At 44.2% G+C, this 12,328-nt stretch overlaps 1 protein-coding gene across 1 annotated transcript; it reads left to right on the top strand.

The window, feature by feature from the left end:
• Positions 1–784: 784 nt before the first annotated feature.
• On the top strand, positions 785–12,089 carry FAM228A (family with sequence similarity 228 member A). Its single transcript, XM_058550712.1, has 5 exons — positions 785–1,052; positions 3,604–3,672; positions 8,044–8,131; positions 8,251–8,407; positions 11,885–12,089. The coding sequence occupies exons 1-5, from the start codon at positions 960–962 to the stop codon at positions 12,087–12,089; spliced, it is 612 nt and encodes a 203-aa protein (XP_058406695.1). The 5' UTR covers positions 785–959.
• The last annotated feature ends 239 nt before the right edge of the window (positions 12,090–12,328 follow it).

Here is a 12,328-nt window from a genome sequence, read left to right as displayed (position 1 = left end):
CTAAATTAAAGTGTGTTCCCTGTGGTCAGGCACTCTTAAAATCCACACCTACATATACTTCCCAGGTTCTCCCAACAGTCTAGAAAATTCAGAAATTCACTTTTGAGTATGATTACCCATTTGCTGATTCTGATTACGCATATCACCCTCTGGCTCCTGTTGGGTGTGGCTCCTTGTCACAGGAAGACGTGGTAGGGCAGCATTTTGTTGTCCTCAGGCAAAGGGGCACTAAAAATCATTCCTCTCTTCTAGTTGGCGCCCTAGCTCATGCAGATAAATGGTAAATTCTCTCTAGTATTAACTTACATGACCTCAGTTTATTAAAAAATAGCAGGGCGGTGTTGGGTTGGGCTGTTGAAGGCCCACGTGCGCGGGTGGAGGGACCGGGGGACGGCGGGCGGGGCGCGGAGCCGGGCCCTCCTCCTCTCTGACCTCCCTCCTCGGCCGCAGGAGAAAGGGATGGGGGGCTCTGGTGTAAACACAGCGCTTGAATTGGTTTTTAAAGGACGCATCCTTTCCCCTCCGGGAATAATCATCCCGGCCTCGGCCCTGCGCCGCCCGGGACGCCCCGGGAGCCCGAGGTGGGCAGCGCGGCCGGCCGGGGCAGCCCCTCGGCGGAGGTGGGCCGGGAGCCCGTGGGACTCGGGGGTCGCGGCCCCCCGTCGCAGGCCGGAGCCGGGCGCCCTCGCGGTGCGGCCGGGACCGACGTCTGGCCCCGGCCGGCGGACCCCGGGGCGTTACTGACGAGGCCCTCGCGGCAACCCGGGGGAGGACCGCGCCCCCTTTTCAAACGGAGGCCCGGGGCGCCGAGAGGTTCTTTTTGGTTGGTTTTACTCACCGACACTGCTCAGGGGCAGAGCGAGGATTCACACCGCTCTCTGAGCCCCAAGGCCCTGCTGCTTCAACCGCGACGCCGTCCTAGTCTCCTCGACCGACTCTCCTCCCAGGGTTCGGTGCCCATGGCCGCCGCGAAAACGGCGCGCTGGGATGAACATTTCAGGCCAGAGAAACTAAAAGAATGGCCCGAGCCCGAGTCAGTTGCTTTAATGGAGGTAAAATAATGTGGCATTTGGGGGCGTTGTTTTGTCGGTGGGATATAAAGCCCTTGAGATTAGGAACTGTTTTGTCTTAATCACAGTCGTGTTCCCCAGAACTAGACCAGCGCCTGGCGTAGACTAGGCGCTCAAAATGATATCTAACCTGAAGTGAGTTCACTCACCCGTCGCAGCAAGCCAATCTCTCACACCAGGTGTAGTGGAAGAAAGTAGGAATTGTATTGCAAAGCGCTGAGCAAGGAGATCGGGCAGCTAACGCTGTAATCCCGAACTCCCCAAAAAGCTACAAGCAAGAGTTTTTATTTGGGGTTTTAGGTAGGGGAGGACGAGTATGTGGCCTTAGGAGCTGAAGTTCTAAGAGTCCTTCGCACAGGCGTGACTGTCTGTTTTGTGTGTTGCATGCAGTGGATTTTCAGTCTTTGATGTCTAAAGTTTACAGCCAGTCATTTTAGCTTCTCAGTGTTCCTGCAAGATGCTTAGTCAGGCAGGGGGCTGTTAGCAAGTTCCTTTCTTATCAGCGGTCCTGCGGTCCTGCAAGGCAAGCTCAGAAACTTCGGTGATTTTGTTTCCCACGTTAACCTTGTGGGTATAAGGCACAGTTTCACCCTAATCCAGGGAAATTTTAGCTCCTTCATCCTCGATTTCAAACAGAGTTCGTTGAATGGGAATGGCCAGGGATCACGTTTGGCCAAGAGTGTGGTTCGAGTGTTCCCTGTGGCCAGCCGGAGGGTGGGGGTGAACACAGCTGTCCAGAGCCGGTCCTGCAGGAGATGCCAAGTCTGGGCTGGCCTGTTACTTATCCCGGCCTGCTAAAGCAATGATCTCCTCATCAAGAAAGTTTCATTATTTTATATGATTCTATACTTTGCCTCACTGTAAAGAAAAGCTCTTGGATATTTCCTTTATTTTGTCCCTTTTACCGTGGTGGCAGTAAGTGTAGTGAGACGCATAATATTTATGTGTGTGTGCACAGAAAGCTGTGGATTTCAAAACTGCTGCTAGAAATCATTAACATCTTTCTATATTTTCTGGTAAAATCGTGAAAAAGGAGCCATCAAAGACAAAAACTGTTTATTTTCTTAAAGGAAAAAAACATGGCTTGAAAATCTGACACATGACCAATAGTATATATAACATTTGCTAGTAATGTTAATAGGATGGCTTAAAAAAATGTGATTTCCCCAAATATTTGTCAAAGTGTATGTTTCTACTTCTCCAAATAAATAGATTAATTTACTCTTAATTTGTATTGTAGTTTCAGTGGGAAACGTTTGTTTTACATGATTTTTCAATTGCCATCTTAAAATAAGTGTAAGAAGGCTTTAAAGCAAGATTCTGTTTATATTATCAAGAGAGTTTTATTTTGGAGAAGAACCGAGTAGCTGTCTGAATATCGTTTTAGATTTCATGTGAAGCTGTTAAATAATGTGGGTAAAAATACAACTCTTTTTTGAGATTTCTCTTATTCACAGATTTGGTGTTTGAGTTTGGGGTTTAGTTTGTTTTGAGGCACTCATTGTGGCGGAACCTAAAGAAGAGCCAGAGATTGAATAACACAGTTTTAAGAACCTGTATCATTTTGCCCTAGATAATCCTTTTAGGTAATAGCATTTCTCTTCCAGATACTGGATTTTCATTGCCTTGTGATTTGTTCTTACTTAGTCCTATAAGAACAAAAACTGGAAGATGAGTTCATAGTGATCCAAATGAAAAGCCCTAAAGTGAGGATTTAAGTGCATCAGATTTACCGACACTCATAATGGAAACGGCAAGTCTCTAGATGTTAGACAATCTTGGTCCTTGGCCAGGAGCTGCCACTAACTGGCTCTGTGACTCTGGACCAGTTGAACTAAATTGAACTTTCTGTAGTTTTGACTTATAAAGAAATTTTGACTTATAAAGAGACCTGGGGCCGGCCCTGTGGCTTAGCGGTTAAGTGCGCGCGCTCCGCTGCTGGCGGCCTGGGGTTCGGATCCCGGGTGCGCACCGCTTCTCCGGCCATGCTGAGGCCGCGTCCCACATACAGCAACTAGAAGGATGTGCAGCTATGACATACAACTATCTACTGGGGCTTTGGGGGGAAAAAAATAAATAAATAAAATCTTAAAAAAAATAATAAATAAAGAGACCTGGCAGAAGTTAGGAAACTTCAAGGGAACCTTTAAAACATACCTAGTGAATGCCTGAAAAGAGGATTCACTTTATAGAGGATCCCTTGAATTAGTAAGCTTTCTTGGTACTTTAAAAATATGATTTAATGGTATGATGTAAGAGATTTGTTTCAAAGTAATTTGCGGGGGTGGGGAGCAGGGGAGTAAGTAGAGACTCAGATGACATAAGATTGACTCTGAGTTGATAATTGTTGAACGTGGGTGATGGGTTCATGCAGAATTGTGTTTGAAAATTTCCATAATAAAAAGTTAAAAAATATGCTTTGAGGTACAGACATTAGATTTACACTAAAACTATTGGTAAAAAACACTGAATTTTGTCATTCTTGTTTGTTTTTTCAGAATTTACATCCTAGTATTCAATTCTATAATTTCAGGCATTAGCTAGAGAAGACATTGACGAAGCTGTACACGCTATATTATTTAGAGAAAATTACGTTGTGAAGGTAAGAGTTGGCTACAGACTGTGGATTCTAAGTGTGTTCTGGGTGAGTGAGGGTAATGCAGAGCAGTGTGGCCAAGAGGATGTTACTGTCAAAGAGATTCACTTTGCTGAGAGAATGAGCCTCCTCTGGTTGACTAGTTTATGCTACGTAGATCTGAGATTGTGCTGTCTCCTTACAGGATCACTAAGAGGTTGGGATTCCCAGATCTATCTTTAGGGAATCTGAGAGATTGTTGTCACTGCTCCCCCTCTTTGTCCTGGTACTGAATAGAAATTCTTTCCAACTAAAACTTACCTCTTTCTGATATGTTCCCACGTTGCAATGGAGATATATAAACCCAATGGAAATGAATTAGTATTTAAGGGTAATGACCAAGCAGTACTGATAGTCACTATGGAATTAATAAACTTAAGGGGGTTTTAATTTCAATGAGAAGGATTGAAATTTGGTGTTGTAATAACACTTTAACATTTGTATTGTGATTTATAATTTATAAAGGAAGTTTACATAAATTCTCATTTGAGTGTCAAAAGAGGTAGGTGAGATTACCCTCCTATGAATCTGTAGATTCAGAGACAGCTGTGATGAAGCAAGTCTAGTGCTCGTTCTACTCTACCAGTGTTGGCACAGACTTGACTGATGATGAAGGCTAGAGATACGGAATGGTGACCAGGGAACACTTTGAAATCCTCAGAAAGAAGAGTTTCATCAGTTGGGCGTGGTTCTGTTGCAGTTTAATGTGAAGGCACAGTTGAGAACTTTTCTTGGTTCTTCCTGCTCTGTGCTCTCAGGTTCTCTTTCTGAACTTTATTCTTTTCTTCAGTCATCTTATGCTAGGACTTTGCAACCCAAACATCCTGAGTGCTTAGGAGTGGGAACAAGTGTTTTTTCCTTGTATTCAAATGACAGTAAGTGGAAAACTTCTTAATAATTTGTTTTTCTTGTTTGTATCACTTCATTAGAAATTGGATATGTATTTTCAGCATCTGGATATTTTTAAGGAAAGAAGAAAAGAGATGTTACATAAAAAATGGATTGAAAATGTTGCAGAGCCTCTTCAGCAGAGAATTATGGAAAAAGTAATTTCATATAGAGGGTTGGAAAAAACGAAACAAGAGAATTTTGAATATTTTTTAAAGCACATGAATAAAACGGTACTAAGAATACTTTTTTAAATAAAGTATAATTTGAAGAGTTGGGCCAACATTTTCATTGGTTGTGCAAACAGTCCCAAGCTTATTTTTCTATTTAAGGTGAATTCATGGAACCATAATACAGCCTACTGCATTTTTAAACCTAGAGTTTCAAGTGGAGGGAATAGAAGTGTTGATTTGGAACTAGATTTATCAGGAATGCTTTTAGGTGAATGTTAAGAGAATAACAGTGACGTAAACCACAAGGACATTTATTGTTTATTTAACAAGAAATTGAGGGGTAGGTGGTCTCACAGTGGGTTCTGGCAGCATAACAATGTCATTAATCACCCAGGTTTTTTCCTATTGTTCTATTCTGCTATCCTTAATATTTTCAGTTTATCCCCATCACCCTCAAATTTGTAAGCACATTTGGTTGCTTACAGCTCCAGACGTTAGGTCTGTGTTCAAGGCAGGAAGAAGGGGTAAGGAATGGTGCTAGGGGACCCTTTTCTTAACACCTGATCCTTTGATCAGGAAGCAAAGATCCCCAGAAGCTCCTGGCAGATTTCCCCGTAGGTCTCATCAGCCATGACTGGGTCACATCGCAAATGCTAGCTAGAAGCAGGGCCAGGAAAGAGAGGTGTGGCTTTCCGATCTCTGTAGTAGGAAGTAGGCAACGGAGAAGGGGATTCTGTGGCTGTTGAGTTAGCCGACCGTTAGGTATAGGGACCACCAGTTTCTACTCTCTGCTCTTCTGTTTGGCTTTACAAAACAACAACAGAATTTTGGCTGCCACTTTTGAAGATTTTTCTGTTTTAACTTTGAAGTCAGAACCCTCTTTTGAAATTTAGGCCCCCTTAAATTTCCAGATATTTACTAGAGATCCAGAGGAGTTTGACTGGAATGTTAGAGCATTTAAGTATATTTACTGAGCAAGATTTCTAGATATGTACATTAAATACTTCTTCCTAAATGCCCTAGAGGAAGAGCTCAAGGTCAAAGCCAGGTCTCTTTGAAACTAAAGTGAAAAGTCTTACAGTTGTGCCCAGAAATGTTATCATACAAGTATAGGGTGGGGAAGCCATGCCTTAGAAAAGCCGTGTGTTGAAGTCTGAGTGATTTTAAATGACAGTGAATTCAGTGTGAGTCAACCACGTAAGCTGGCTTCCAAGAACCATTCGAGCTTTTAGGCTGTATTGAGAGAGGCTGCGCTTAGAGTGGAAAGTATCAGAGTCCACCCTGTCCATCCTGTCGTCATCTCCTCACTCCCATTCCCACTGTAGAGGGGACATTCACCAGTTGTAGAACCTTCAGAAGAGGTTGGAGGCTTGACAACACTTTAGAGGAGGAAAAGTGGAAAGAAATATGGGGTATTTAGCCCAACGAGGAGAAAACATGAGGGGGAATGAAACCTTTAAATATTTAGAAGGCTGACGTGGATAATGGGTAGATGTATTTTGTGTTGCTTCAGGGGAGAGAACTAGTATCTGCATGTGGCAGATTTCAACTCAGTCTAAGGACAACTTCCTGGTTGTTAGAATGACCAAAAGAGAGTCTGCCTGATGGAGCAGAAAGTTCTCCAACTAAGGGTGGTTGATGACATCAGACTAAAGCTGGATGATTACTTCTCCCAGAAGGTGGTGAACTCTCACCGCAATCTAAATTACTTCTGAGGTGTTTTCTAACCCTTCGAATCTATGATTTTATATAAAAATGGAATAAAGTATTTGGCTTTTTTGAATCTTGCTAAACATGTTTGTATGTAGTGATTTACTCTTAGGTGTACTTTTTTTTTTCCCCCAAAGGGAATGATTGGAGACTTTTATGATCCTGAAGTATACAATCCTTTTTATATGATGAAAAAGGACCCTAATTGTGGAAAGGTAAGTAAGTTTCTTACTTTTATTTATTTTTTCTTAGAAGCTCTGGGGATGGGGAAAACCTAATCATTTTAGAAACCTTGTAGTTACTCTGTATTCATAAAAATAAATCCACAGAAGCATTTCCCTTGAGTTTTAGAATAGGAACCCAAAGTCATTTCGACTACTGGGGAATTTACATTGTGAACAAGGTGTGCGTGTGTGATAATTTGTTCGTTTGTTCATTCGTTCATCCACTCACATTCAGCAAATTGGAAGCCTAGAAGGGAGAGGAAGACACGTGGACAGCGAGTGCAGTGGGGTATGATGCGTGTGTCAGAGAATCAGTGCAGGGAGCAGTGGGTGCAGGAGGCTGAGCTCCTTTCTGCGGGAGGTAGAAGGAGGGATGGCGGGAAAGGCTGCCCAGAGAGCCAGTCGTTGAGCTTGTAATGAGTCTTAACATTTTAAACCTGCCAAGACATAAGTTAAAATTTTGAGATGTGGGTTTCAGTTTTTACTCCTGTGTAGTGGAAGTAGCCATCTGATATTACTTTTCATTAAAAAAAATGTGTGTGGCTCTGAGGAGAGAAGTGGTTTATTTTGCTTCTCCCAGAAAACCAAAGCAGATCGTTGTTATGAAGACAAGAAGGTTCTTTTGGCTGTGACTCGCTGAGTAGCATGTCAGGCAGTCATTATGCTGCCTCGCTTATTCAGTCTGCCCAAAGTGTACTTCGGGGACCAGCTTTGGGTCAAGCGTGTGGAGGAAGTAAAGAAGGGGAAAACATCTCTGTCTAAAGCCTATAATCAGGAGGGGCCTTTATCCACAACCTCTGTACCCCAGCCCCTTGACACTCGTCCATACTGAGGTTCACCTGCCCTCCTGTTCTCACAGGCCCTTAAAGACTGATTGTCGGCTCCCCCAGGAGATCTCTTCCTCTCAGGCTGCTTAGGAGTGCTGCCTCGTGCTCCTAAAGCATCCTAAGCTGATGCCTCTCATGACTAGATTGTCGTTGTATGTGACTTGTCTGTTCTAGACTGAGAGATCCCTGCAGACAGGACCTCACCAGGATGCAGCATGTAGTAGTGTCAGCTAATATTTAGTGACTGATGCAATGATACTGCAGAACTCTGAATAGAAGTCTGTCCCTTCTATTTGGGCGGCCCTCCCTCCATTCAGCCACTTACGGCTCAGTGAAATGTCCTAGTGTAAGGCAGGTGACTTTTACCCTTCCCCTGCTCTATGGATTGACGTTATTCATGGGTGCTTATTCTCGGCTGCTTTGTGTACAGCAAAGCCGTAGCTGAACGCTTCACACAGATTTAAAAAGCTTAATACAAACTGCACCTGGATCCTCAGAGAGCCATCTTTCTTGTAGGTTACAGTCCCTCCATTTTGTGACCCTCTGTTTAGAAGACAGCAAGAGACGGATGAAGAGAAGAGAGCTGTTTTTCAATACAAGACAGGTACATGGTGACGCTGGGCTTTATTTTTAGAGACTTCTAATTGTAAAATGATTTCCTACCTCAGGAGTGGCTGGACTTGACTTTAAGAGTGTTGATTTATATTTTTTATCTTCCTCTAGGAAAACGATATACCTTAAAAGAATTTAAAGAAATAGAGAAGGCCAGGCTGTATGGCAAATTGCCCCAGTTCGCTTTCACTCTACACAGTGTGACTCCGAAAGCGTGGCACAAAGCCTCTGTGAGCCCTGGGAGAAGTAGGACTCGTAGGAAACGCAGGTACAGATGCACCGACTGACTGACCGATCTTCTGACTGTCTCCACAGCTTTGCCTTTTGCAGAATGTCATATAGTTGGAATCACACAGTATGTAGCCTTTTCCAGATTTTATCTTCATTCTTTTTTTTTTTTTTTTTTTGGTGAGGAAGATTGGCCGTGGGCTAACATCTGTGCCCATCTACCTCTACTTTATGTATGGGACGCTGCCACAGCACGGCCTGATAAGTGCTGCGTAAGTCCACGCCCGGAATCCGAACCTGCAAACCCCGGGCCGCCGAAGCAGAGCACGAGAACTTCACCACTACACCACTAGGCCAGCCCCTACCTTCATTCTTAAAGGACATTTCACAGGATTAAGAATGTTAGGTTGGCAGTTATTTTCTTTCAACATATATCTCACTGTCTTTTACTTTTTTAGTTAAGTCAGCTGCCAGTCTTCCTGTTGTTCTTTTGAAGATAATTGTCTTTTTCTCTGGATGCTTTTAAGATTTCCTTATTGTCATTGATTTTCTGTAGTTTTACATGATGTTTCTAGATGTGGATTTCTTTTTATTTATCCTACTTAGAATTCATGGGTCTTGTATCTGTAAAGTGAGGTCTTTAATCAGTTCTGGAAAGTTCTCAGTCATTTTCTTTTTGATTGTTACCTCTGCCATATTCTCTCTCTCCTCTCTTACTGGTATTCCAGTTAAACATATTTTAGATTTTCTTACTGTATCCTTGCTGTCTTTGACCTTTTCTTGTGTATTTTCCATCCTTTTTTGTCTTTCCATATGTGATTATAGATATTTTACTGATAATCTCTTCAGTTGTATCTAATAATCTGTTGTTAAACCCACTCATTGAGTTCTTATTTTCAAATTGTTTTATTTTTATAGTTCTAGCATTTTATTGGGTTTTGGGGAAGGCTGTCTTGTACTCAGGGCCTGGAGGGTCTCCACCCCTCACCTCACCAAGGAACCTATTCCAATGCACTGCTTGACTTGCCCACTAGGGGGAGGGAGATGAGAAACAAGGTTAACTACCCACCTGCCAGGACAGCAACCAGGCCCAGGAAGAAAATTCCACCAAAGATATGCTGGGAGCATGGAGTAATCAGTCTCTACTACCCTGGTACCTGAGGTTGGCAAATCCTCCCAGGGGAGAAAATAGCCAGAGATTCCAACTCATTCCGGAAGGGCTGTCTCCTCTCTGGAATTGTTTCCACAGCTATCCAGTGACTTTAAAATTATGATTTTTTTTTTCAATAAAGTTTCTGATGTTTTCTTGTTGTAGCAGGAGTGTTGGCCTGTGCAAACTTTTTTTTTTTTTTTTTTTTTTTTTTTGTGAGGAGATCAGCCCTGAGCTAACATCCGCCAATTCTCCTCTTTTTTTGCTGAGGAAGACGGCCCTGGGCTAACATCTGTGCCTATCTTCCTCCACTTTATATGGGACGCCGCCACAGCATGGCTTACCAAGCAGTGCGTCGGTGCGCGCCCGGGATCCGAACCAGCGAACCCCGGGCCGCCGCAGCGGAGCGCGCGCACTTAACCGCTTGCGCCACCGGGCCGGCCCCGTTGTGCAAACTTTTATATCCTGCACAAAAATAGAAGTACTGTCATGTTCTCTTGATGTTTCCTTTTTATCCCCCATCCTGAGTTTTGCTGGAAAAAATGATGCTACTTTGTTTCTGTTTTCCATAGTGAATTTGGAATTTTTATGTTCTATTTCTGGTTTTATGGTTTATCAATTTTAACAAACATTTTTATTTAAATATCAATAATTATATAACTCCTTATGCCCCAGCAAGACAAAGGCTTTATTTTGCTTTATTTTTTATCTCCCCTCTCTAGCTCATCAGTCTTTGTGGTCACAGCTCCTTAAATAATGTTCTTCCCATTAGTCTGGTCTCCTGCAGTGGACTCTCCATCTAGCAGCCCAAGGAATCTTTTTGAAGCGATCGGCCTTCCCCAACTGAAAACACTTCAGTACCTTCCCATAACCCTTATAATAAAGTCCAAACTCCTTGACATAGCACATAAGGTGCCTTTGGGCCCTGCCACCCTTTCTGGCTTCATCTAAAAAATCTCCTCACCATAAAGAAGAGAAATCTAAATAAACTACAAAAATCTCTGGGTTAAGTATGCATGTTTACAACTCCCTGACCTGCCAGGTTGTTTCATGCCTTTGCTCCTGTTTATTGCTGGCCGTCCCAGTCCAGGTGAGAGAGGGAGTTATCACGTGATGATATACCTCTACACTCCCATGTGCCTTTTCCCACCGCAGCAAGCCCCTTGAGTGATGGAATGCGTCTTATTTATCTCCGTGTTCCCAGCACTTAGCTGGAATGTAGTAGATGATGCGTAAGTGCTTGTCGAATGAATGAATGGATGGAGGAATGAAGAAGGCTTATTTCCCTAGATGGGCCTTGGCTTCTCAGGGCAGGAATGGAGCAGCCCTGGGGAATCCTCTGAGAGGCCTCACCTGGCTGTTCAATGAAGTAAGAAAAGGACTTAAGAGCAAGCTGGCTATGTCAGTCAGAGACAGTTTTATTACAAAAAGCAGACTCCTTCTCAAGGAAAAAAAAAGGGAGGGGGCTGAGGTATCTTAGACAGCACCCGTCTGTCATGGAATTCATGGTCAGTGTCTCAGTCCGTTCAGGCTGCTATAATGGAATTCCAGAGACTGGGAGGCTTATAAACAACAGAAATTTATTCTCACAGTCCTGGAGGCTGGGAAGTCCAAGATCAAGGTGACAGCAGATTCCGTGTCTCCTGAGGACCCGCATCCTGATTCTTACACGGCACCTTCTTGCTGTGTCCTCACATGGTGGAAGGGACGAGGGAGCTCTCTGGGGTCTCTTTTATAAGGGCACTAATCCCATTCGTGAGGGCTCTGCCCCCATGACCTAATCACCTCCCAAAGGCCCCACCGTCTCATACTATCACATTGGGGGTTAGGTTTCAGCGTATGAATTTGGGGAGACACAAACATTCAGACCACAGCAATCAGGAAGGTAGCCAGGCCGCTTGCGGGTCCAAGAAGAGGCCAGTCCTGTCCTCTCTGGGACGATGCAGCTTTCCTCATAGCTTCTCTTTGTGACCCTGCCTCCTTTCCCTCTCTCTGCACGCTGGCCTTGTCTGCTTGCTTGTGCATGTGCTGGAGAATGGACGCTCCAGTCCTGCCTGACTTTCTGGCTTGAGTACTCCAGGGCTGCCTGGAAGCCCCTCTGTCCCAGTTACAGCTCTAGGGATGGAGGCTCTGGACCAGGTGTCTCAGCCACAGCCGGAGAAGCGTCACATGACACTGCCTGCCTGAGGCTTGTGCCAGCAGGGATGTGGGTGGGCAGACTGATTGGTAGACAGCCACCAAGTGATGTCTAATCAGTCTTTCCTTTTCATAAAGTGAGTATTGAGTTTGCTAAACTATTTTTCAGACAATTATTGAATGATACACTTCTGTTTGTATTGAGTTGAGATGATTTTTTTCTCTTTGCAGTCCTGAAAAGCTTATCTGTGCAGAAAAGAAATATCTGCCTGATAAAGAGAAAAAGACCACCAACCTAAGTCAGACTATTTTTGAAAGGCAGTTTCATTCCTCGAAGCTCAGCCAGGAGAATGAAAGGAATGAAAAGCAGGGTCTGGTGAGCAGAGACGGGGGGAGCAGGGCTGGGATGGCAGAATTTTGCAACACCTGCAGATAGCAAGCACTGGTTCCAGAATCCGAACCTTTGACAAAACCCTCCCTCTCAGACAGGTTCCCTAGGGTGGAGGAGGCAGCGGCCAAAGAAGGGAGTGACAAAGAGGAGGCAGAAGAAATGGGGTTGCCTCTGGGCTCGGCACTGTGGCACAGACGGGGCGCCCTTCGGCACGGGGGTCTCGAGTGAAGAAACTCAGGAAGGGAGCAGATTGTGACACTCTGGACCCCACTTTCGAGGGACAG

Source organism: Diceros bicornis, chromosome 12 (assembly GCF_020826845.1).
Source record: "Diceros bicornis minor isolate mBicDic1 chromosome 12, mDicBic1.mat.cur, whole genome shotgun sequence".
Classification (NCBI taxonomy): Eukaryota; Metazoa; Chordata; class Mammalia; order Perissodactyla; family Rhinocerotidae; genus Diceros; species Diceros bicornis.
The sequence above is the reverse complement of the archived record's forward strand: the minus strand, read 5'-3'. Positions and strand labels throughout refer to the sequence as shown.

Coding starts and splice junctions, on each gene's coding strand:
- FAM228A (XM_058550712.1), top strand. CDS start 960: ATGGCCGCCGCGAAAACGGCGCGCTGGGATGAACATTTCAGGCCAGAG. Junction 1,053..3,603: donor AGTCAGTTGCTTTAATGGAG/GTAAAATAATGT, acceptor CTATAATTTCAG/GCATTAGCTAGAGAAGACAT. Junction 8,408..11,884: donor AGGACTCGTAGGAAACGCAG/GTACAGATGCAC, acceptor TTCTCTTTGCAG/TCCTGAAAAGCTTATCTGTG.